We start from the raw sequence: 22,691 nt of genomic DNA on the forward strand, positions 1-22,691 counted from the left end.
TTTTACATTTCGATTAAAATATTAAGGTGTACCTAAATCATAAGGTATATTAAGTTAATTTAAAGTTCATTTAGCTACACTCTTTGCAGAAATATGTTTCAATGTTGCGATAGCAGAGCAGCATGCTATTATATTCTCGAGCAATATCATAATGCTTAATTATTGTGAAAACAATTAATCCCTGTTATTACCAAAAATATACAATAAAAAAATGCTGCGTAGTGTTGGAAATACAGCGGCTTCATAAGACTAAGACTAGGGGCATTTCGATCAAGTTATTAATCAATTGGTTGTCGTTTGATCCCATAACCCACATTAAAAAAAAGAACATCAACGGATAGTATATACGCTTTAGGTTTGCAAGGACAAGTTCCACACAATGATAACTAGGACATCACAAAGGAAAATTTATTAAACATGAAATAAAGAGGTACACCAAGCCATGGTTGATAGAAAGGGCCTAAGCCTAATCCCACTTGAGTCAGAACTCATGGGTTTATCAACTAAGTATCAAACGCAAAGGATAATGCTGACTCAAGCGACTCCAAGATTTTGGGTTGGATTGTTGACTTATGAAGAGCCTCCTCTGAAGCTAATCTTTCTTGCAAAATTTTAGAGCCCACGTACCTGCCCAAAGTACAAAATTGAAATTGATGAAAACGAGCAGAATGGCGTAGAATTAATATTACAAAACAAGACATTCAAGCCAAATATATTAGTGACAAGTTCTAGTGGTTGCAAGTAAGTGTGTATAACATACCTCCCTAACATCAGATAGAAGCCCTGTGGATGGCTCGCTGGTGTGGAAGGGAAGGTGGAGCCATCAACAACACGCAATGCGTTGATCCCTGTAACACGGAAATCATCATCAAGCACCTCCCCGACAAGGCATCCACCGTGGTAATGCCAGTATGACGCTACTGCCTCTTGGCAAAATGTTTCGAAGGCTGCATCATCTGTCTGGTTCTCTGGCAAAGGTATTCCCAAAATATCAAAACCTTCTATGCCCGGCAAATCTTCCACTTTATATGGTTTTAATGCGTCTGAGCTCAAGAATTCACCAATCTTCTTCATGCCGCTAACACAATGAGCAAGGTCAGTTGAATTCGAATAGTAGTTGAATGTGACATTTGGAGCGACTCTCACATCAGAGGTTGATTGCAGCGTGACAGTACCGTGAGATAATGGTCCCGGAACTTTGTTAACAATGTGAGCGAAAGTCGTATTTGGCAGGGGATAAGTTGGAATAGGAAAAAAACTAAAGGGTGCAATAGAAAATGGCAAGCTTGATAGAGAACATTGGTAGAAGTCGCTTGTAATGCCTAGAACGGTTACAGTTGAGGGTTCTATTGGATTTGGGGGCAAAATGTTAATGAAATTACGAGGATTGTCATATATATACTGCCCGACGTATGGATGGGAAGCAACAACTGAAATGTTGAGAGATGTTAGGTAAGACTCTGGGCCAACACCACTAAGTAGTAGAAGTTGAGGGGACCCAATTGGCCCTGCACTCAATATAACTTCTCCCTCAACACGTACAAATGCCTGATGAGTCGTTCCGTTCGAATCAGTATATATTACTCCTATAGCTGTCACACCTGTATTAGATATATAAGAGCATATCATTATTATCAAACAACTCGGACGAAAATAGGAAACATTTTTTGCACATCCAGTATTTGATATGACTATCCTGCTGGTAATGTTTCAAAATAATAAAACGTTAACTTTGGTAGCATACCTGATGAATTGGAAGAGAAGATGATCTTCTCTACTGCGGCATGAACTGCAACTTTCAAGTTGTTTGGGTCTCCTTTATTAAGCAGTTCATCAGATGCATGTCTGGTTCCGTTATTGTCGAAAGTTGAGCCGGTGAGTCTAGTTCCTTCTATGTGATCCAAACTAAATCCATTGTCTGGAAGAATACCAACCTCCAAGAACGCAGTTCCTGTAAGATTTTGCCAAAATTGGAAATCCGGCTTGAACACAATAGTGTCTTCAACCCAGTCATATGTCTTATTAACCAGATCCATATCCCATTCAATCCCTGTTTGATTAAAGAACGAGGTGTTAGCTCTTACGTAGACCCCGGCATTGATCATGCTCGTGCCACCGAGGACCCTCCCTCTTACATTGTCAATACCATCTCCAGACACGAACCTTTCGACTGGTGTCTGTCCATCATCTTCTTGCTGCAGATTATATATAAACCCGTCTGAAGTCAACAGGTTTGGATATTCTGTAGGAAGAGTGCCCCTTTCCAGAACAAGCACCGAGTAGTTTGCTGACAAAGTTGCTGCCAATGGACACCCTGCTGTTCCTCCACCAACAATAATGTAGTCGTATGTTCCTTCCAACTCTGTGTCATTGGCATCGTAAACAAATTCCAAGTAGCTAAAATCTGCAAAATGCGAAGAGAGGAAGAGTTGTTAAACCTTTAGCACATGCATCTGTTCTATTTGCCTTTTTTGTTTTCTTTTTATGAATCACGAAAAAAAGTAGTTTACCATGAGCAGAGGTATTGGCAAGCGAATGAACCTCTGAATATTGAAGATGAAGAACAAAAAGGTGCAGCACCGATACTAGTATAGCTGACATTGTTGATTTCACCATGTTTCTGAATATTATCAAAACACTTTCACACTTTCATCAAGGCTCTCCCTTCTATGGAATTTATAGAGGTAAGACTTAGTGAGTATAGTTAAAAAAATAATGGTTTCAACAATCACATGTTTAAATGATGATAAAATAATGATCAATTATGGAGGCAATCAAGAAAAGTACAGGTCTGATATATGATAAACAAGACGTACACCTATAGGGATTTTTTTTTTGTCTTGAAATCAAATCTCGCGATCCTATTCAAACAGCATTATTCGATAATCCATAGTCTAATTTTATAATTAATGCAGTCTCGTGAACAATTTCTGATTGCATCTCTGTAATTTTTCTAGGTTTGTATTCTTGGTGGTTGACTAGTCATTGTATGAATTGTGGTTGACTAGTCATCATTATCTGTTATTTGGTGGTTGCTTGATTATGCTGTCTTCACACACTTTCACCGTAGTTGTTGCTAGCACAGGGGATGCCTAGATTGACTGGTCCTTTTGAGTGCCTAGATTGTCACTAGTAATTCTCTAGGCCTGCAGGTACGTCTTGGTGTGTTATGTGTATGTTATTGTTTGGTATAATTCATATCTGACAGTTGACTAGTCATAAGAGTATTTGATCAAGGTCTAGAGTGTGTGAAGTTTGTTACGTTCTTAGCTGAATATCTTTTAAGTGTATCCCTCGTCACCTAAGTACCGATTTCACAATGTTTTGTTATCAATTCATTATAATAGGTGTATGTAATGGTGGAATCAGGACAATGGGTGAGTTAATTAAAATTATTATCTTTAAAATCTAATGATTTTTTTTTTTTTGGTACTTATTATAGTTTCTTTAGTCTTTCTAAAAAGAAAATGTATATATTAAATCCTATAAATTAACCATGCTAGTTCATAACTACATTAACTAATTTCAAATAAGATTTAACATAAAACAAATGCAACTAAAAAACACATATATCAAAATAAAAATATTTTCAACAACAGAATTTAAAGTGTTCCTATTATATGCAAAAAAAAGTAAAGAAAAATTAAACTTGTATATTTGACTTGACGGCACAAGTGAATTTCATTTATAACAAAAAAATGATACACCTAATTAGGGGCATAATGAGGCAAGAAGAGTTAACACCAAACACTTATTTATGATTTAAAAAACAGAAACAAAAACAAAATCCCTAGTAACTAAGTGAAGATTACCTTAACAATAAACAAAAAAGAGGGGAAAGTTTTGCTATGTTTCTCACGTGCATTCTTGCTCAAGTGTGCTGTTGAGTTGTACAGTAGGTATTGGGTGACCTGGTTTCAAATTTGGGATGGGCTGTGGTTATTTGACTACATTTTTTATTTTTTATTTATTTTTACAGAAGACTACTACATGATATTTAATAATGATTTTTTTTTTTTTTTTTGGTATGGGTTGTAGCCCATACAGCCCTCTACATACATATGTCCTTGCCAATAACGTTTAAACTTTTGCAAGATTTTCCAACTTTTCAATCTCTGGACCATTTTCATTTTCACATTTTCACAAATTGAAATATATAGCCCCCCTCAACAAATTAGTACATAAAAAACTGAAAATTATTTAACTTTAATATGTAAGAATTTTGAATATGTATGTAGTTTTCAAACTAATATTTATATTTCGGGCCCTCAATTTTATAATTCTAGCTCCAACCTATTAGAAATTCACAATCCGATAAAATGTCAAAGCTGTGAGAGCAGTCAACACACAGCGATAATGAGGATAAGAACGAGCAATGAGTCGTGGAAGAATATATTCCCAACGGATAGAATTCGTATTCTATCATTTTACTTATTGCATGGGTTGAATATAAATATCGAAATTTTGTCTCATTGTATGTAAAGCGAGCCATTCATATCAAATAATATAAGGCTTGAAGGTTTGAATACAAATCTCTCTTGTTCTCTGCAAGATACGTTTCATACAACGAAACGATCTTGAGGTTAATTACAATCTTAGAAGTTTTTTTAAAAATATTAACGATAGTCTAAATTACTCTAAATTAATCTAATTTACACACACACAGTTCGAACTTAAGCACAAGAGGGGTGTAACCCACATTTTCCATTGTTAGAAGTATCTTAAATTACCCTCAATAGCAACAAAAAATAAAATAAAGAAAAAAAAAACTTCATTTTGAATTCAAATCAGTCTTTACATTTTGAGCTAAATCTCCAAGATGTCATAATAAATTCACATATTTCATGTGTATTGCATGGTATACCAACCACGTGATCCCAAGAACATACAAAATTACTCGTGAGTGAGATGCTTGAGTTGAGGTTACGTTTTTGGGACTACTCTCAATAAAAACAATACTAGAGAGACAGACAAACACAACAGTACAAATGAAAACAATATTGCTTCCACATATGTTTAATGTTTTGGAGGTCTGTTTTCATAAGCCTCATGGGGTATGAACACGTTTTTTTGGGCTAACAAAAAATACGAATTTATAAGGTCACAAAGAAATTCATAACCAAGAAACAAATGGACTACTTAATCTTATTTTATGGTAACATTTTGGGGATCTTGTGTCAAACTTAAATTAGGGCCTTACATAATCTAATACGAAAATACTATAAAATAAAATAAAAATTGTCATTCCTTAATGTCATAAAACAACATTTTCATTGTCATCATTCTCATTATGCTCAACATTATCCACACATTCATCCATATTATTTTCAGTATCTTGCAATTCCTCAACATCACCTTCTTGTTGTTCATTGGAAAATATTTTCATCAATTGTAGCATGTGATTCTTTAACAATGAATCTATCTAGAGCTCCTCTTTGAGATTGAGTCAATTCTTCGATTTTTCTTTCTCTAAGTCGTTTTGTATATTAGAAACGTAATTTCTAGTAGGTGGCATGTTTAGATTACAAAGAAAAATTCCAAAACCCTATAACCTGAAAGATAACCCTAATAAGAAATAGATAAATATTTTTAAAAACTATATTTTCTTATATAACCAATCATCAACATGATAATAATTTAATAAAATAAGTCATGTAATATATAGATTGAAATTTAGATACATACCTGCATTTGAATGAATATGACTACATGATTTTGGTTTTGAATTTCCTGCAATTGAAAAAATAACAAAAATTGTCAAAGGATTGAAAAAAGAACAAAAGAGATTGATGAATGATGATGATTACTTACTAGAAAATCAGAGTTTAAGAGAAAGAAGAAGCCATGAAGTTTTTTGTGTGGAAGAAAATACTTTGATACTAGAACAAAAGAGATTGATATATAGTTATTTAAAGTTTGTTGTTATAATGCAAAAATAATAAAAAACACAAATAGAATGCCTTCAATGGAACTCAAACCCAGGCCTTCAATTAAGGGATATGCATTGGAAAACCAATTCCACCACACACGCTTTTGTGCCAACATGTAGCACGCTAAAGTATATATACAATGCCTATAATATTAATATATACATATATAACGTAAAGAATTTTTTTTACAGTGCAAATGTGCTCCTCATTTTGTACCTGAGTTCGAATTCCCTTACTTGTAGTATGTAAAACTAAAATGTACATATTCTTTGACACGTTGTGTACGTTCATATACCAATTTTATTTTTTTTGGTTGGAGAAAATATTTATTCAAAACGAAATAAACATGAAGATAATACATATGAGATTCGTCCATAAGTCAAATGTGAATATCAAGAAACAATAGCGCAATGTTAATTAAAAGACGCCATCCTTGAATCCAGTCAGGGGGAACAAATAAACAAAACAAGATCAAAAGAGAAAAAGCATCAAAATCTGCACACACCAACTGTCAACCTACATCTAACTATGTCGCATGCTAAATAAATTGCCTCAGTTAAACCCTGGAAACAAAACAAGAGCGTCTAAAATAATCTGATTGTAAAAACTTTGTTAGAAACAACTGCCAAATGCACAGTAGATGATAAAACAAGCAAATGACATAAACCTGTACCTGTACTCGTACTCAAACAAAATAATCTCCACAAAGGGAATAAAAAATGATAAATAAGAAAACATATTTACATTGAAAAATATCAAACTCCAAGTAGTAACCCTGCGTGGCCTTCGACAGTAGGACTGTCAAGCAATTTATGGATTTTGGCGATTTACCACATCTCAAGAAGCAATATGCTTTCGTGAACTGTCAGACTATCTTATTGTACCAAGTTTTGGCAATTTACAAATATTACTGAGGACATTAAAAAATTTCTCTAAATTTTACCTTAAAGATTAAATTGCACATACACCTATGATAATTTATATTTTTTTTTAATTTTTTAATTTTTGGTTTAACAAAAGTTTAGGGGAAAGGGGAGGGGAGGCTACCTCATTTTAAGGCTAGAGCATATTAAGGCCTATTTGAAGACTTACAGAGGGGTCTTAGCCCATGTTTTGAGTTTTACAGAATACCCACTAGGAGAGATTGTCGGCAACGGGACTGAAAGGGGTTTAGGGTTTTCTAGATAATTTTGGGAATATTAGTTGGTGCATTTAGCAAAATGTATTTTTAGAGAAATGCTCCTCCTCCATAGTGAGTGAAGTAATTATTGAGCTTAACATTTTTGCCAAATCCAACACTTAAATGGGATGTTCCTCAGTTGACGTCCCATATGTTTTTGTTGGGTGCTTTGGTAAAGATGGTGCTGGTGGAGTGAGCATTTCGAGAGGATTGAATTTTTCGAGATGTTTAGTTCATATGAATTAAAAATGTGTACCCTTTTATCCTGTTATCAAGAAAAAGTCTATTTTCGTTTGATTTTGTTATGTATATAAATTATAATATATCTTTGATTAAGTCTAACGTGTACTTGTTGGATTTTCTGGCTTAAGTATAGTTTACGATGTGAAAGTTTGCCCTCCATTCTTTTGGCGTTTACATTAGATGATGGAAAAGCCTGGCCACTGAATAGAATTATTAACTGGAGAGGTTTATTAATTTAAATTAGGTTTAAGGTCCTCTGACACCTTTATTAATTTAATTGTTCATTTTTCTTCCACACCCATTGCTCTTTCCCCAAGTAATGGGCTAAGTTCCTGTTTAATCATCAGAAAATATATGTGCACAAGCTGACAAACTAAGTTAAACCCTTTGTTAAGGAGACAAAAAAGAAAAAAAAAAAGAAAAAAAATAAACAGAGAGAAAAGAATCTTTGTTATTAAACAATTGTCCAAAACAATAACGCAGAAAACTGGAAATAATCTTACAAATAAAACGGAAGGAGGAATTTGGAAAATACCTAGGTATCAATGCTGATTTTGGGCAGTCAAAGAAAAAAGTATTTGAGAATTTACGAGTAAAGATTTCCCAACGGTTGCAAGGATGGGCAGAGCAATATTTATCTGTAGCCTGGAAGGAAGTGCTTATTAAAGCTGTAGCCATGGCTATACCTACCTACACCATGTCCTGTTTCAAACTCCCATTGGCCTATGCAAGGAAATAGAGCGGGAAATTACAAACTTCTGGTGGAAAGGACAAAAGGATACCAAAGGAATCCATCGGGTGGCATGGCAAAAGATGACGCATCGTAAAACCTTTCGCGATTTAATCTGTTTTAATCTCGCTATGCTAGCTAAGATTGGATGGCGATTAGTTCTCCACATCGATTAGCTCTTGGCACGGTTTCTTCACGATAAGTACTACATAGGAGGAAGCTTTCTATCAACTGTGATACAAGAGCATAGGGGTAGATCAAGATATATATATTTACCATTTAATTAGTTATTTCATGATATATTGTTATTTTCTTATTTATGTAGTTTTAGGATATCTTTTATTATTTATGTGTGATTTTATAATTAATTAGTTTACTTTTGAACCAAGTAGCCTTAGTGCCTAAGTCTTGTAAAGCATATAAATATGGTTAATATAGTAGTTGTTAGGGAGTATATGTTGATGATTAATAAAATAGTTTATTTGTGACATGGATTTGCTACGATATATGTGAGTTTGCACTAGCCCTAGATTTCGGTGCTCGTGTATGTAGTTGGTGACCTATGTTTGGATCCCGATCCCCATCAAGCTGGAACAGCTTGTGGGTCGTCCTGGGGTTGGAAGGGTATTCTGCAAGGCCACAGTGTTCTAGTTGCGGGGTTAAGATGGATGGTAGGAAATGGTGACAGCATTCGAGTGAAAGAGGATCCATGGTTACCAGTTCCGTATACTTTCAGAACCATCTCACACCATGTTGACATGCCGACATATGTGAAGGACCTGATTGACCCGGATACGAAACAATGGAGAGGCGACGAGGTGGAACATTTGTTTGTAACCATGTATCTTTTACTTTGTTAATCGTAGATGCAATGCAGCTGCTCATCTGGTAGCAGCACATGTATCTCGTATGGATGGGAAGTTTAAATGGGATCAACTTTGGCTTGAGTGGGCGTTTGACACTCTTGCTGGTGATGTAAAAATTCCAATTCGGTTATAATAAATTTCTTCCATCATTTGACAAAAAAAACTCATTTCAAAATCACACCGCAATACATAAGAAATTACAACCAAAAAAGGAATAAATTATCCTTAATTGGTCATTTTCCTAAACATGAGTTAATTTCCTAAAATCAAAGATTTTGAATTTGATTAAGAGCTAACTTAAATCAATTTACTGAAATTAAATTAAATCATAATTAAATCTCACAAATCAAGGGATTCAAATTGGTGATTCCAAACCAAGACCCAACACTTTGCTTACAAACACTTTGAAAAACTACAAAGATCTCTAACCAAATAATTCATCAAGCTCGTGAAATCATCAATCACAACAAATACGTTTCTTTCACCACTAAGGTCAAAGAGTATCCACCACATGACACTACTTGTGATCTTAACGTGCTCGAGATCAAGCCATGATGGCCCTCAATACCAAATCTCAAATTCCTATACAGGAGATTGAATCAAAGGATTTTTAACAGCCCTCAATAACAAATCTCAAATTCCTATATATGGGAGATCGAATTAAAGGATTTTTCTTTTGTAAAGAATATCCACAAAGATTGTAATCCTAAATTCAGTCAATATAAATATTATTTGTACACATGTTCTTGTCTCATTTGTCACAAAATTTGTGTGTTTATAATATGCCTTCCAAAAGAAATTGTTCAATCAAGTTTTCCTTCTTTCTTAATCATTTTGTATTTTCTTTTGGGTTATGTAGGGTCTTCCTGGTGCGCTTGGTGATGCTACAATAACTGCGGCTTTAGAGTTGCACATAGAAGGGCTTGGACTAACATGCATTACTAATAAGCAAACTTTCAGTGATCCAGTAAATGTGATAATATAACAAAAAAATTACTTGGCAATGCAATGAGGAGAGGCCTGAGATGTTTTAAATTATTATGCAATACTTTAATTCCTCAATATGGGATCACACTTTCAATATCCCTCCTCATATGTGACATCAATTATTAATTTTAAAACTTGAACATATATTGAATGACATGAGAGCATGTGAATTGTTGAACTCACCACATGGATACTCTACTCTAATACCATATTAGAATGTGAACATTCAACCCAAAATTAATTGCCAATGGATGAAGAGACCCAACATCTTAAAAGGTAAACAAAAGGAATATATTGACTTATCAGGAATGGTTATCAGAATAATTTCAATTCCTTCTTTTTATGTGTTTGCTAACTCATTGGTGTTGCAACCAATTCCTTACTTCATGTGTTTACATACACATAAGGAATAAAAAATTATGTAGGTTCTATATTAACATCCGTAATTAAATACCATCAAATCTAGGAATGAGATCAACTTGGGGCAGTAATTGGTCCGATCCCATTCTAAATACATAAACATGTCAAAAATGTTATTATCCTCACAAAAAATTAGACAAATCGAAAACCGTTTCGACATCCAATAAGTTTATATATTTATAATATTTATATGAGTTATTCGTTTTATTAGTCCCAGAACTTAGATCCGACTTGCATTTGAGTCCCCAATTTTCAAAATCTTTCCCGTAGTCCTTCAACTTTAGTTTTGTTTGGAAAAATAGTACTGCCGTCAATTTTGTTAACTTTTTTGTTAAATGTAGGAGGAAAATGGTAATTTTTTTATTTTTCTAAAATTTTATGTTGATTAAAATATTTTTTAAAATTAATAATTTTTTTAAAATTTTTTTTTAGGAATAAGAACTAATTTTTAATTTTTAGTTTGACTGCTGATGGGAAAAAGATTTTTAAATTTTATTTTTTGGGTAAAAAGGAATATTCAGAAATTGGAAATTAAAAAATAATACAAAAATACCATTTACCCCTGCATTTAACAGAAAAAGTTAACAAAATTGACAGCATAACGAAACTAAATTTGAAGGACCACAGAAACGATTTTGAAAATTGAGGGGCTCAAATGCAAATCGAGTCTACGTTCAGGGACTAATAAAATGAATAACCCTATTTATATTTATATTATTTTAATTTTCCGTATCAGAATATCATATTGTATTGTATCAACGTACCAGTATCCGTATTGGTGCAACATAACAGGTCACAAATTAAGTATCAATTATCACAAAGGCATGCTAGAAAAATCAAATCCGTTTCCCTAACATGCATACTAGCAACCAAAAACGATGTAGAGTTCTCACGAATCAATATTTACATGCATAAACACAGGAAAACCTCTAACCAAGGCGTGAAGAACCCCTACCTGGTGTCTACACAACCGTAAAACCAAACACCACAGTTGAGCTCCAGGAGAGTCGGAAATCCCTATAAACAACAAGGATCAACATCAAATTCCAACTCACATTATCACTTTGATTTAAAACCCACTTTCACTTCTTGGGTTAGTTAAACCAAAATATCCACTTCTTAGGACAATTCCAGCTCTTAGGAGTCTCTGAACATGTGGTTCTGCTCTGGACTTATTAAAGAAATTAAAGACTTCAATTAAAAACAGAAACTTCAGTTTTGTTAAACAATTTAGGCAGGAACACTTTGCCTTTGGAAAATCATTAAAAATCCATTTTGATTCAAAACGGTGTGAAAATTTCCAGATCATATGTAGACATACAAAACTTCAACATACTAAAATTTCATTGAATTCCGAGTTCAGGAAGCAAGTCAAAGACAGAAATCCAAAACAGACTAGGCTGCAGAGTTTTCTGTTTTCTGCAGAATAATTCCAACTTCGAAAATTTGTCAAAAATCTAATTTAATTCCAATTTGAATGAAATCAGTTTTGAAATACTCATCGAAATGTCTATTTTTCACACATCAAAACCCCAGTTTAAAACATAAATACGAACCAGGCCATTTTGTCCGGAACAGAACACATACTCAGATTTCTGCATAAATGCAGATCTCATTCGTTGACATTCAGTTCTGATAAGCTTTAAACACCAAAACAGTCCCAAATTCAAGATAAAATGACTATTATCCTCTTCAAACTCAGAATTATCCAACACACCCAACTACCAAGGCCACAAACTTGAAAGTAGAAACTTACCCAACTTCCACTTCAACCCAAAATGACTCTTAGTTCTCTATAGGTTCAACCCAACCCAAGGTAGATTCTTCCACTTCAACACAATCTCACTTAAATCAGTGTACACTGTACTAGAATTCCAGCACCAAGTATGGATGTTGTAGGAGCTGAACTGAGAACTTTGAAGGAAAGAATTTTGAAGGAGAAACAAGGGAGAGAATGGGTTTCTGGAAAGAGAGTCGTGAAGTAGGAGCTGAGCTGGAACCTCATCCTTCAAAGGATTGGTGTATATTTGTCCTATTCGAAACGACCCTGACCTTGCGTCAGGAAAAGTGGCTGAAACTCGTGAAGAGAAACTCCAGAAACTTGTTTCCCCCTGTTTTTTTCTCTTTCGAATCACCAACACACACATGGGGAAAGAAGATATCAACACCTGTCCTTTCAAGCCTATTCCAACGACACCTATGCTGAGCTGGCTCAAGTGGTCAACACTCAACATGACACGTGTCCCTTACCTGGCCCAAGGATAGTCGCACGATCAGATTACCAGTCAAGGATCTGACGCCCAATATTTAGCCACGCCATTTCTTGATTTTCATCAAAACTAGGGTTACGTTGGGCTGTAGCCCACGTAGCTTTAAAAAAGAAAAAGAAATTAGTAGCTTGAAAAAAGAAAAAATTAAACCTAACAGTAGCCCATCACATGCCATTCTCACACCCCACTTGTGGCTGGGCCCTCATCTACTTTGTGGTCTTGTTGGCTTTTTTTTTCAATGTCTGGTTGAATTCTATATATATGAATAAAGTATTCTAATGTAATAAAGTCTTAATTTAATTCCATACTTTTTACAATTTGTATTTCTTAATTCTTATAGATAGTGGATTTAGAGTGAGAAATGATAACAATTTACGTGGAATTGGCATGGCTTTAGATTCCATATAATAAAGTATTCAAATATGACCTCAATTATAAGGAAGTATCTAGTATCCTAGTTTGTATTTTGGGCTACCAAAATCGATTTATATGGAATAATAAAAGATTTCAATTATCTCAAGGTTCATAAGGCGCAACTTCAGTAGTACATTTTTAATTATATTGTTGAACATATATTTATTTTGATAATATGTATTTTTTTTGTTGTATTTAATATGTATTTATTTTATTTTAAATCTTATTAGAAATTAGTCAATAAAACTATAAATAATTAATATAATTTATATAATTTAATATACACTTTTATTTTAGTTAAAAATTGTAGCTAATCCATCCGTCGAAAAATTCATGATTCCGTATTTAGAAAAATAAGAATCCGAACTGTTTTCTTTGGGCCATCTAACACACGTTACTGCTTGCACGTTGCTAATAAGTTCAGCACATGCAAATAGAGATTAAAATCCGAACTGTTATCATGCGTTGTCCTTGGATCTTATCAAGATTTTCTTCAGTAATCGAATTGGTTGTATCGTACAAGTCAGAAAGCATTTTGTTCTTTTCACTCAATCAACACTTGCATGGACGAAAGTGACCAAAATCTCACCACAGAAAACATATTGAACGAAACACATGCATGCATGCACGTGTCAGATCTAGTGGCAATCACATCATAGATCAATCTTGTTCAGTCACATTCACATCTTCACTTAACTACAAGAATAACATTTTTCAATATATTTTTGCTACAATATTATATTCTAACACATGGATTAGTAGGAAAATTCCAATCCCATGAAGGACGGTGTGATTTATAGAAGAAGAAAGAAACAAAAGCATGCACATGCAGAAGGGATGTAAAAGTTGCTTTAAATAGCAAATTTCAATACAATTTTCCGTCTTTTATCATTCAACGTGGACTGACAAGTATAATAAAAAAATAATTCAGAATTAAGTTATGACTCTATTTTAGTGTGGAAGTATTATTCAACCGGTTATTGTAATTGAGATTTTTGTTCAAATTAGTGCGGTATAATAGCTCACGTATCATAATATGAGTGAACGATTTAGATATTTGTATTTTCCAATTATATCATAAAACATCTACTTTGAACTGGTTTTGAAGTTGAAATCTCGGGGATACTTCGTCGCGTCCATGGAATTGATGCTGACAGGAGGAAAACCCTCTGTGACTCATGTCCGTGAGAGTAGCTGTAAATTAGTTTGTTTTTGTATCGTATTGTTCATAAGCCTAAGACTGGGCGCATTTAGAGCAGGGTTGTATAGGTTAATTGCTACTGGAAAAATAAAAAAAATAAAAATCAAGGGATAGTAAATAGAAAGCACAAGGCTCTCCTTTTATTTATTTATAGATGATCTCAGCATTACAAGGGGAATTTATTAAATAGAAATAAAGAGGAACACTTAGCCACGGGGAATAGAAAAGAGCCTACGCCCCGTTGCCAGCGAAACCCTAATCCCACTTGAGCCTTAATTAATTCGCGGGTTTATTAACTAAGTTTAAAAAGCAAAGGATAATGCTGACTTCCGGGAATCCATAAGTTTCGGTTTGAATGTTGAAGTCTGAATAGCCTCCCCTGAAGCTGATCTCTCTTGCACAATTTTAGTGCCCACATACCTGTCCAAGGAACAAAAATTTAAAGGAATGTGCAATATGGCATAGAGTTCATTACAAAAAAGCTATTCAAACTAATAATAATATTCAGAATTTATAGTGGTTGCAAGTAAGTGTGTATCACATACCTGCCTAACATCAGGTAAAAGCCTTGGGGGTGGCTTGCTGGTGTGGAAGGGAATGTAGAGCCATCAACAACGCGTAATGCATTGATCCCCATAACACGAAAATTACCATCAATCACTTTTCCAACAATGGCTCCACCATGGTAATGCCAATATGAGGCTACTGTGTCTCGGCAAAATTTTTCGAAAGCTGCATCATCGGTTTGGTTCTCTGGCAACGGTGTTCCCAAAATATTAAAACCGTCTATACCTGGCAAATCTTCAACTTTATATGGTTTTAATGCGTCTGTACTTAAGAAAACACCAACATTCTTCATGCCACGAACACAATGAGTAAGATCTACCGGATCTGAATAGTAGTTGAATTTGACATTTGGTGCGACGCTGACATTAGAGGATGATTGCAGAGTGAGATAACCAGCAGATAAAGGTCCAGGAACTTTGCTAACAATGTGAGCGAAAGTCTGATTTGGAAGGGGATAAGATGTGGTAGGGAAAAGACTAAAAGGGGGAGTATCAAATGGCAAGCTCGATAGAGAACATTGGTAGAAATCGCTTTTAATGCCTAGAACGGTTACAGTTGAAGCTTCTATAGGATTTGGGGGCAAAATGTTAATGAAATTACGAGGGTTGTCATTTAAATTTTGCCCGACGTAAGGATGGGAAGCAACAACTGAAATGTTCAGAGATGTTAGGTAAGACTCCGGGCCAACACCACTAAGTAGTAGAAGTTGAGGGGTTCCAAGTGCCCCTGCACTCAATATAACTTCCCCCTTACCCCTTACAAATGCACGATGAGACGTTCCATTAGAATCAGTATATACGACTCCTACAGCTGTCACACCTGCATTGAAGAATAACTTATAACTATGAACAAACAATTTATGAGATTGTATTCGTGCTATCAATGTTTTAAAATGATTAAATATTTACTTTGGAGTGGAGCAGCTGTCTCAGAGGCAACATACCTGATGCTTCGGTAAGGAAGATGATCTTCTGCACTGCTGCTTCAACCGCAACTTTCAAGTTGTCCGGGTCTCCTTTATTAAGCAGTTCATCAGATGCATGTCTGGTTCCGTTATTGTCAAAAGTTGAGCCGGTGAGTCTAGTTCCTGCTTGGTGAACCAAACTAAATCCATTGTCCGGAAGAACACCAGCCTCCAAGAATGCAGTTCCTGTAATAGATTGCCAAGATTGATTACTTGGCTTGTACACAATAGAGTCCTCAACCCACTCATATGCCTCATTAACCAGATCCAAGTCCCATTCAACTCCTGAATCATTATAGAATGACTCGTTAGCTCTGGCATAAACGCCAGCATTGATTATGGTCGTGCCACCGAGGATCCTGCTTCTTACATTATCAATACCATCTTCGGACACGAACCTTTCGACTGGTGTCTTTCCATCATCTTGTTGCTGCAGATTGTATGCAAACCCATTTACAGTCAACGTGTTCGGGTATTCTGTAGCAATAGTGCCTCTTTCTAGAACGAGCACCGAGTAGTTTGCCGATAAGGTTGCTGCCAATGGACACCCTGAGGTTCCTCCACCAACTATAATGTAGTCATATGATCCTTCCAACTCCAGATCAACGGCGTTGTACACAAACTTCAGATAGCTAAAATCTGCAAAATATGAGATGAAGAGTTTTTAAAAGTATACATAAACAACTGGTTGCAACGATGGTGTAAAGCACATGCATCTACTTGTAGGCGTCAATGAGGTCGTTTCTGACACTTTTCTCAGAAGAAGTAACTTACCATGCTCAGAAGAAGTATTGACAAGCGAGTGAACCTCTGAATATTGAAGATGAAGGACCAAAAGATTCAACACCAACACTACAGCGGACATTGTTGATTTCGCCATTTCTTAAAATTTCTTTCACACTTTCACACTTTCATAGAGGCTATCCTCTATGGAATTTATAGAGGAAAAGGCTAAGTAAAGTTCAGCTAAAAAATCACTATTTCAACAATGACATGATAAAATTATGATACAATAATAAAGATGGAGGCAGGGACGACCCTGACTTTTGGTGGCCCTTGGCCAGAAATCAAAACGATTCCCCTTGTATGTAATCATAGTGTAACAAGAAAAAAAATAAAATTATACACATATATTTTATTTTTGGGTTAAATATAGTAGTTTAATTCAACTAAAATAACAAATGCAAACCATCATATGATTCACAACAAAAAAAACAAAATAAAAAATAACCATCAATCTTGAAGAAAGTGTTTGATTAATTGCATATTTGTTGTTCTAAATCAAGTTAATTTTTTTAAAATGTATCTCCTTGCATTGTTAAAGATTTGAAATGATTTTACTTCCCACTCCAAAAATCACTTTTAATATGAGTCTCAACAATGATATATAACATATACAAATATAAAATAATTTGGGCTCCCTTCAGGGCCTTAGGTTGTCGCCCTCGGTGCCCAAGTCCAGGGCCAGCCTTGGATGGAGGCCGGAAATAGGGCTTTTTAATGTCTGAATTATGAAAGCATGATTGTATTCAAAGTCCCTATTGTTATCACATGGATGCATTATTATAATTTGAGTGAACTACTAACACCACCTGTACACACAGTAAATGGCATGTAATGTTCGCCCGTCGACAAATATATTTTTGCTTTTTCATCTTTATTTGTATGCGTCCATTTGCATATATCTGGTTTTAGATTCTTTCTTACAAGTTCTGTCAGTTTCCATTTGGATTTTCCTTCCTTTTTTCTTCTTCTGAATTACGGATAAAGCAATTTCCCCTGATGTGAAGGTAGTGATTTCAAAGTCCCTATTGTTTTCAAATGGATGCATTATTATAATTTGAGTGAACTTCTAACACCACCTGTACACGCAGTAAATGTCATTTAATGTTTGCCCATCGACAAATATATTTTTGCTTGTTCATCTTTATTTGTATGCGTCCATTTACATATAACTGGTTTTAGATTCTTTCTTACAAGTTTTGTCAGTTTCCATTTGGATTTTCCTTCCTTTTTTCTTCTTCTGAATTACGGATAAAGCAATTTCCCCTGATGTGAAGGTAGTGGTTCACTCGTTGCCAAGTACTGTAATTATTTGAGCCTCACACCATCTCCCTCCAGAACAATCCTGAGCCATAAGGGCACTTCATAAGCAGCTCATGAGAGGATAAGATCACATGCTATTATTAAAGCCTGACAGCATCTCACTGATCTCCAGCACAATGCCAAACAGTGAGAGAAATTGAAACGAAGATGTGAGGACACGATCAGATGCAATATCAAGGCCAAGCTGTGAGAGCAACCCACGTACAGCTGTGACGAAAAGGACTCATCAAATAATGATATCAACTGCTGAATAGAAATATCGAATGGTTGTTGAGCGAGACATTCTGTAAACATCAAATATTATTGTGAAAGTCTGAAGCAAAATCCAGGTTTCCATTTGTAGATCTCTGCAAAATGACTTTCATACAACAAAAGGATAAGTTTGTGAAAATACCTATCCTTTTGTAAAGATTGCGTTTTGAGTATTCAAGAGTAATACAGTAAGATAAAGAAACACGCCAAAGGCTGTATCAATCCTCTACAGTGCAGAATGTAAAAACAAAAAGTACACAGAAAGTATTTTACGTGGTAAAATCCCACCTCTGAGGAAAATCCATGAGACCTGATAGTCCAAGGAAAATCCACTATAGAACAATGATGTTAATGTTAATAAGATTGTGAGTTTGAAATAGCACAATCAAGATGCATGATTGAATGAAGAATTTACTTCAGAAATCGTTGGTTGACATATGTGCCTTCAAATCATATCTTGAAATTTTGACAACCACCATTGCTCTTCTATCACAACTAATTTACCATCTATACTTAGTCTATTTGGTATCTAGGGAATGCCAATCACAAAATCAATACTAACAGTTTGTTAATGGGATTAAGATGTTAGATTGGACTAGTTTTTTCTAATCCAGGTTTCACCAAAAATAGGTCGATGTAAGAACCAAACTATATGGGACTCCAGCCCTGTAACATTTCACTTTGTCCCATGTGGAAGAAGGCCCAAGTCCTAATTTCTAAATATGAGCTAAGAGGAATTACATACATGACAACTAATGATGCATGCAGGAGAATATTATAATGCATGCAATGGAGACATAAAAATATTACCTTCACTGAGCTTGATTGCATAGGGTAATTATGAAGTTGATCTCAGCCAATATAGTCTACGTAACACTAACTTGAACTAGCCTAAATTCTTTGAGCTCGATCATACATATGAGAGTACATGTTGGTCAAGGAAAACCAAAAATATTAGCTAAACAAAACCTAACAATAACACAAAGCTAAGAGCTTCTGAGACATGTTTTAGACGTAGAGAAAACAAAAAGAGGCAAGGAGACAGGTTGGGTGAGGGAGGGGTTTTGTTTTTTTTTTTTTGTTTTTCCTTTGTACAATTTGATTCTTCAAGTGTTTTAAATATTGCAGAGGTTTGTGAGGAGTATCAAACTTCATGGTTTTTTTATATTTTCCAAAGTTAAGAAGGGGAATGGGGGTTTTCTTGCACAGACATTGACAAGGTGCGTTATGGAGATTCGAATATGTGTTCACTAGTCTGTAAGTAAGGTCTTTTTTTACTGGGCTAGACCTCGTTGGCGGAGTATCAAACTAATGAACCTATACCTTTAAGGATTGAAATTAATGTTTTTAATTAGTTTATTTTATACCGAACTTATGTAAAAATAATAATTTCTCATAATACATATATAAAATTGTTTAAATTTGAAAATACTTATATAGTACGGTTCTCCTAATTTCATACTTGCTTCTGATTTCTGGAAAAAAAAAAATTATAATAAATAAATATCTTTCTCACGATGTGCACTCTAGTACTGATCTGTAGGTTCAGCACGTTTAACACGCATCATGCCTTCAAAGAATGAATAATGTTTTCCACATTTTCCTTACCAACTCGGAGCCTGATGAAGCAAACTTTTAAAAGAAAATGATTCAGAGGCTAGGCCCATAGGCCCACCGCTTTTAAGCTTTCTGTTCAAAAACACATGTTCACCGGACATCTTTAACATAAACTTCTTTTACTTTTCTCATCAATAATTTTGATGTCGATACATCAATAAAGGCTTAAGGTTAGAATACAAGACACTATTTCTAAAGTAAACTTCGTCGTAGCAATTAATACATAGAATACAACTACCTGTAATTTCAATATCTGCTGTACACATTGTGGGTACAGAAGTGTGGCCCGAGGTTTACTTGACAGGGATGGGTCCAATGTGGCCCTGCCTTGAAGAGGTTCGTCAACATAAAAAACAAAACTATAAATGTAGTAGACGGCCCTAAATATACGACGGATTCTCTATACATGGTCGTCTTATTTTACCAAATGACAGTTTGTTCAAAAACCAATGTTTGGGTCATCCAATTTTTTAAATGTCCCTCTTGTAAGAACATTTCCACCAATTAACCCCTTGCCATGGCAAAAGGGTTAGGGCGCTACTATTCATAAAGTATGGCCCGAGATTTACCTGACAGGGATGGATCCAATGTGGCCTTGCCTTGAAGAGGTTCATCGACATAAAAAACAAAACTATAAATGTAGTAGACGGCCCTAAATATACGACAGATTCCCTACACATGGTCGTCTTGTTTTACCAAATGATAGTTTTTCCAAAAACCAATGTTTGGGTCATCCAATTTTTTAAATGTCCCTCTTGTAAGAGCATTTCCACCAATTAGTCCCTTACCATGACAAGGGGCTAAGGCAGCTACTATTCACGAAGTGTGGCCCGAGGTTTACCTGACAGGGATGGATCCAATGTGGCACTGCCTTGAAGAGGTTCGTCGACATAAAAAACAAAACTATAAATGTAGTAGACGGCCCTAAATATACGACAGATTCCTTGCACATGGTCGTCTTATTTTACCAAATGACAGTTTGTCCAAAAACCAATGTTTGGGTCATCCAATTTTTTAAATGTCCCTCTTGTAAGACATTTCCACCAGTTAGCCACTTGCCATGGCAAGGGAAGCCCTAGGGCAGCTACTATTCACGTGAATAGTGGCTGCCCTAGCCCCCCTCAGCAAAGTGTGTTTCCAGCAGTTTAGGCGTGCCATGGCAAATACTATTCATTTTTATGTTTTTTTCACAACTTTGTTTACTTAAACAATTAATTTGGATAATATTTTCGGATAAGATTTTTGGGTTACTACGTGTCAATACTATTCATATCGGATAAGATTTTCGATTTCAAATTTCAGATACATTTCAAAATTCAAATTTCAGATAAATTCAAAATGTCAAATTTCAGATACATTTCGAAATTCAAATTTCATATAAATTTCAAATTTCAAATTTCATTTGAATTTAAAATTTCAGATAAGATTTTCACTATCTAAGATTGCGCCACGTGTCATATCTATCTGTCTAAATTTTTCTATAAAATCAGAGGTTCAGCTCATACCTCCCATACGAGATCTTCTCTACATTTCCATTTCTCATATTTTAGATTTCATTCTCCATTCTCAATGGCAGACATGCAAGAGGTTTTGGAGAGGCAAGAGCGAGAAACTAGAGAAAGAATGCGTAGACGAGCTGCAAGCAAAAGGGTGCAGAGAGAATTAGATGAGCAACTTGGCATAGCAGTTGCTTTGCTGGAGGAAGAAAACCAGAGTCGCCGTGGTTCACGAGAAGGTCATGGCCTGAATGTGGACAGACATAGACATTCTCGGGGTAAGAATCTTCTGGAAGATTATTTTATCCCACAGTCTCTGTACTTTGATGTTCATTTTCGAGGGAGATATAGAATGCAACCCTATTTGTTCAATAAAGTCATGCATGATATTTGCAATTATGATGAATACTTTGTTAAAAAAAAAAATTGTGCTGGAAATTTGGGACTTCTTCCCGAGCAAAAGTTCACAGCTGTGATACGAATGTTGATGTATGGGTCATTTGCTGATCAGGTGGATGAGATTGCCCGAATGGGGAAGTCCACTGTTTTGGAGAGCAGTGGAAACTCTGTACACCAGAGACTACCTGCACAGACTTACGCCCAGAGACCTGCAACGGCTTGTCCAAAAAGCTAAGTCTCGAGGATTTCCTGGCATGATTGGTAGCATTGATTGCATACACTGGCAGTGGAAAAATTGTCCAATTGCTTGGCAAGGTTTAGGACACACCCGCCTCTTGATTTCTAGCATCCTATCAAAAGACTTGTTAGTCCATTGACTATCAACCTTGCAATGAAGCAACTCCACAATAGCAGTCAAAACAGTGAGATCAGTGCAACCTCTCATAATTATCGACATCAGCTCTATGATTGGTTGATGCAACACCTATTGCTCCATCAGTTCTTTATCACCATCCGTTCTATGAAAAACATCATCAAACATATTAGACAAGTTGCTATTCACTTCATTAGTACGCACCTGAACTGGGGGAATCAAACCACGACCAGTCATATATTCTCCATGATACACCCATATATCATAAGTCACTGACATCCCAAACTTCAACAGATGAACATAATTAACCACCTCCAAAGAGTGCCAAAATAAATTTTGGCAATTCTTGCATGGACATAATGTCTCATTCATGCTATTGGCATGCATGGTGTCTTGCAACATCAATGAATGAATTAACCCCATCTGAATACTCCTCAGTACGTCGATTGCGATTACGAATCCACTGCCTATCCATATTGGGCTCCTCGAACCAGATGAGTTCTTCTCTTTTGTGGCCGGTGGTGAGAAGCTCTAACACTATGCTTTCAATTTAAAAAAAAAAAGAAAAAAAGACATTCTTTAAATAGACAATATATATATATATACACATTAACTATGGTATAATATCACAAAAAATTTCTTTTTAACCAAAAAGAAATGAACAAGTTATATTCAA

At 35.2% G+C, this 22,691-nt stretch overlaps 2 protein-coding genes across 3 annotated transcripts; both read right to left on the bottom strand.

Annotated features, from left to right (window-relative positions):
* LOC18792725 ((R)-mandelonitrile lyase 2) lies at window positions 316–12,469 on the bottom strand. 2 transcript variants are annotated; one of them, XM_020555513.1, is made up of 7 exons: window positions 12,113–12,469; window positions 11,312–11,373; window positions 5,686–5,730; window positions 2,511–2,667; window positions 1,745–2,404; window positions 761–1,601; window positions 316–627 (listed from the first exon to the last, which is right to left on the bottom strand). In XM_020555513.1, exons 4-7 carry the CDS (start codon window positions 2,614–2,616, stop codon window positions 504–506), a joined length of 1,731 nt encoding a protein of 576 aa, XP_020411102.1. In that variant the 5' UTR covers window positions 2,617–2,667; window positions 5,686–5,730; window positions 11,312–11,373; window positions 12,113–12,469; the 3' UTR covers window positions 316–503. The 2 variants fall into 2 exon arrangements, with proteins under 2 accessions (XP_020411102.1, XP_007222368.1); XM_007222306.2 differs by lacking the exon at window positions 5,686–5,730.
* On the bottom strand, window positions 14,353–16,696 carry LOC109946533 ((R)-mandelonitrile lyase 4). The gene is made up of 4 exons (XM_020554733.1): window positions 16,547–16,696; window positions 15,752–16,411; window positions 14,787–15,627; window positions 14,353–14,661 (listed from the first exon to the last, which is right to left on the bottom strand). Exons 1-4 carry the CDS (start codon window positions 16,650–16,652, stop codon window positions 14,544–14,546), a joined length of 1,725 nt encoding a protein of 574 aa, XP_020410322.1. The 5' UTR covers window positions 16,653–16,696; the 3' UTR covers window positions 14,353–14,543.

The sequence above is a fragment of the Prunus persica genome, chromosome G1, assembly GCF_000346465.2.
Source record: "Prunus persica cultivar Lovell chromosome G1, Prunus_persica_NCBIv2, whole genome shotgun sequence".
Classification (NCBI taxonomy): Eukaryota; Viridiplantae; Streptophyta; class Magnoliopsida; order Rosales; family Rosaceae; genus Prunus; species Prunus persica.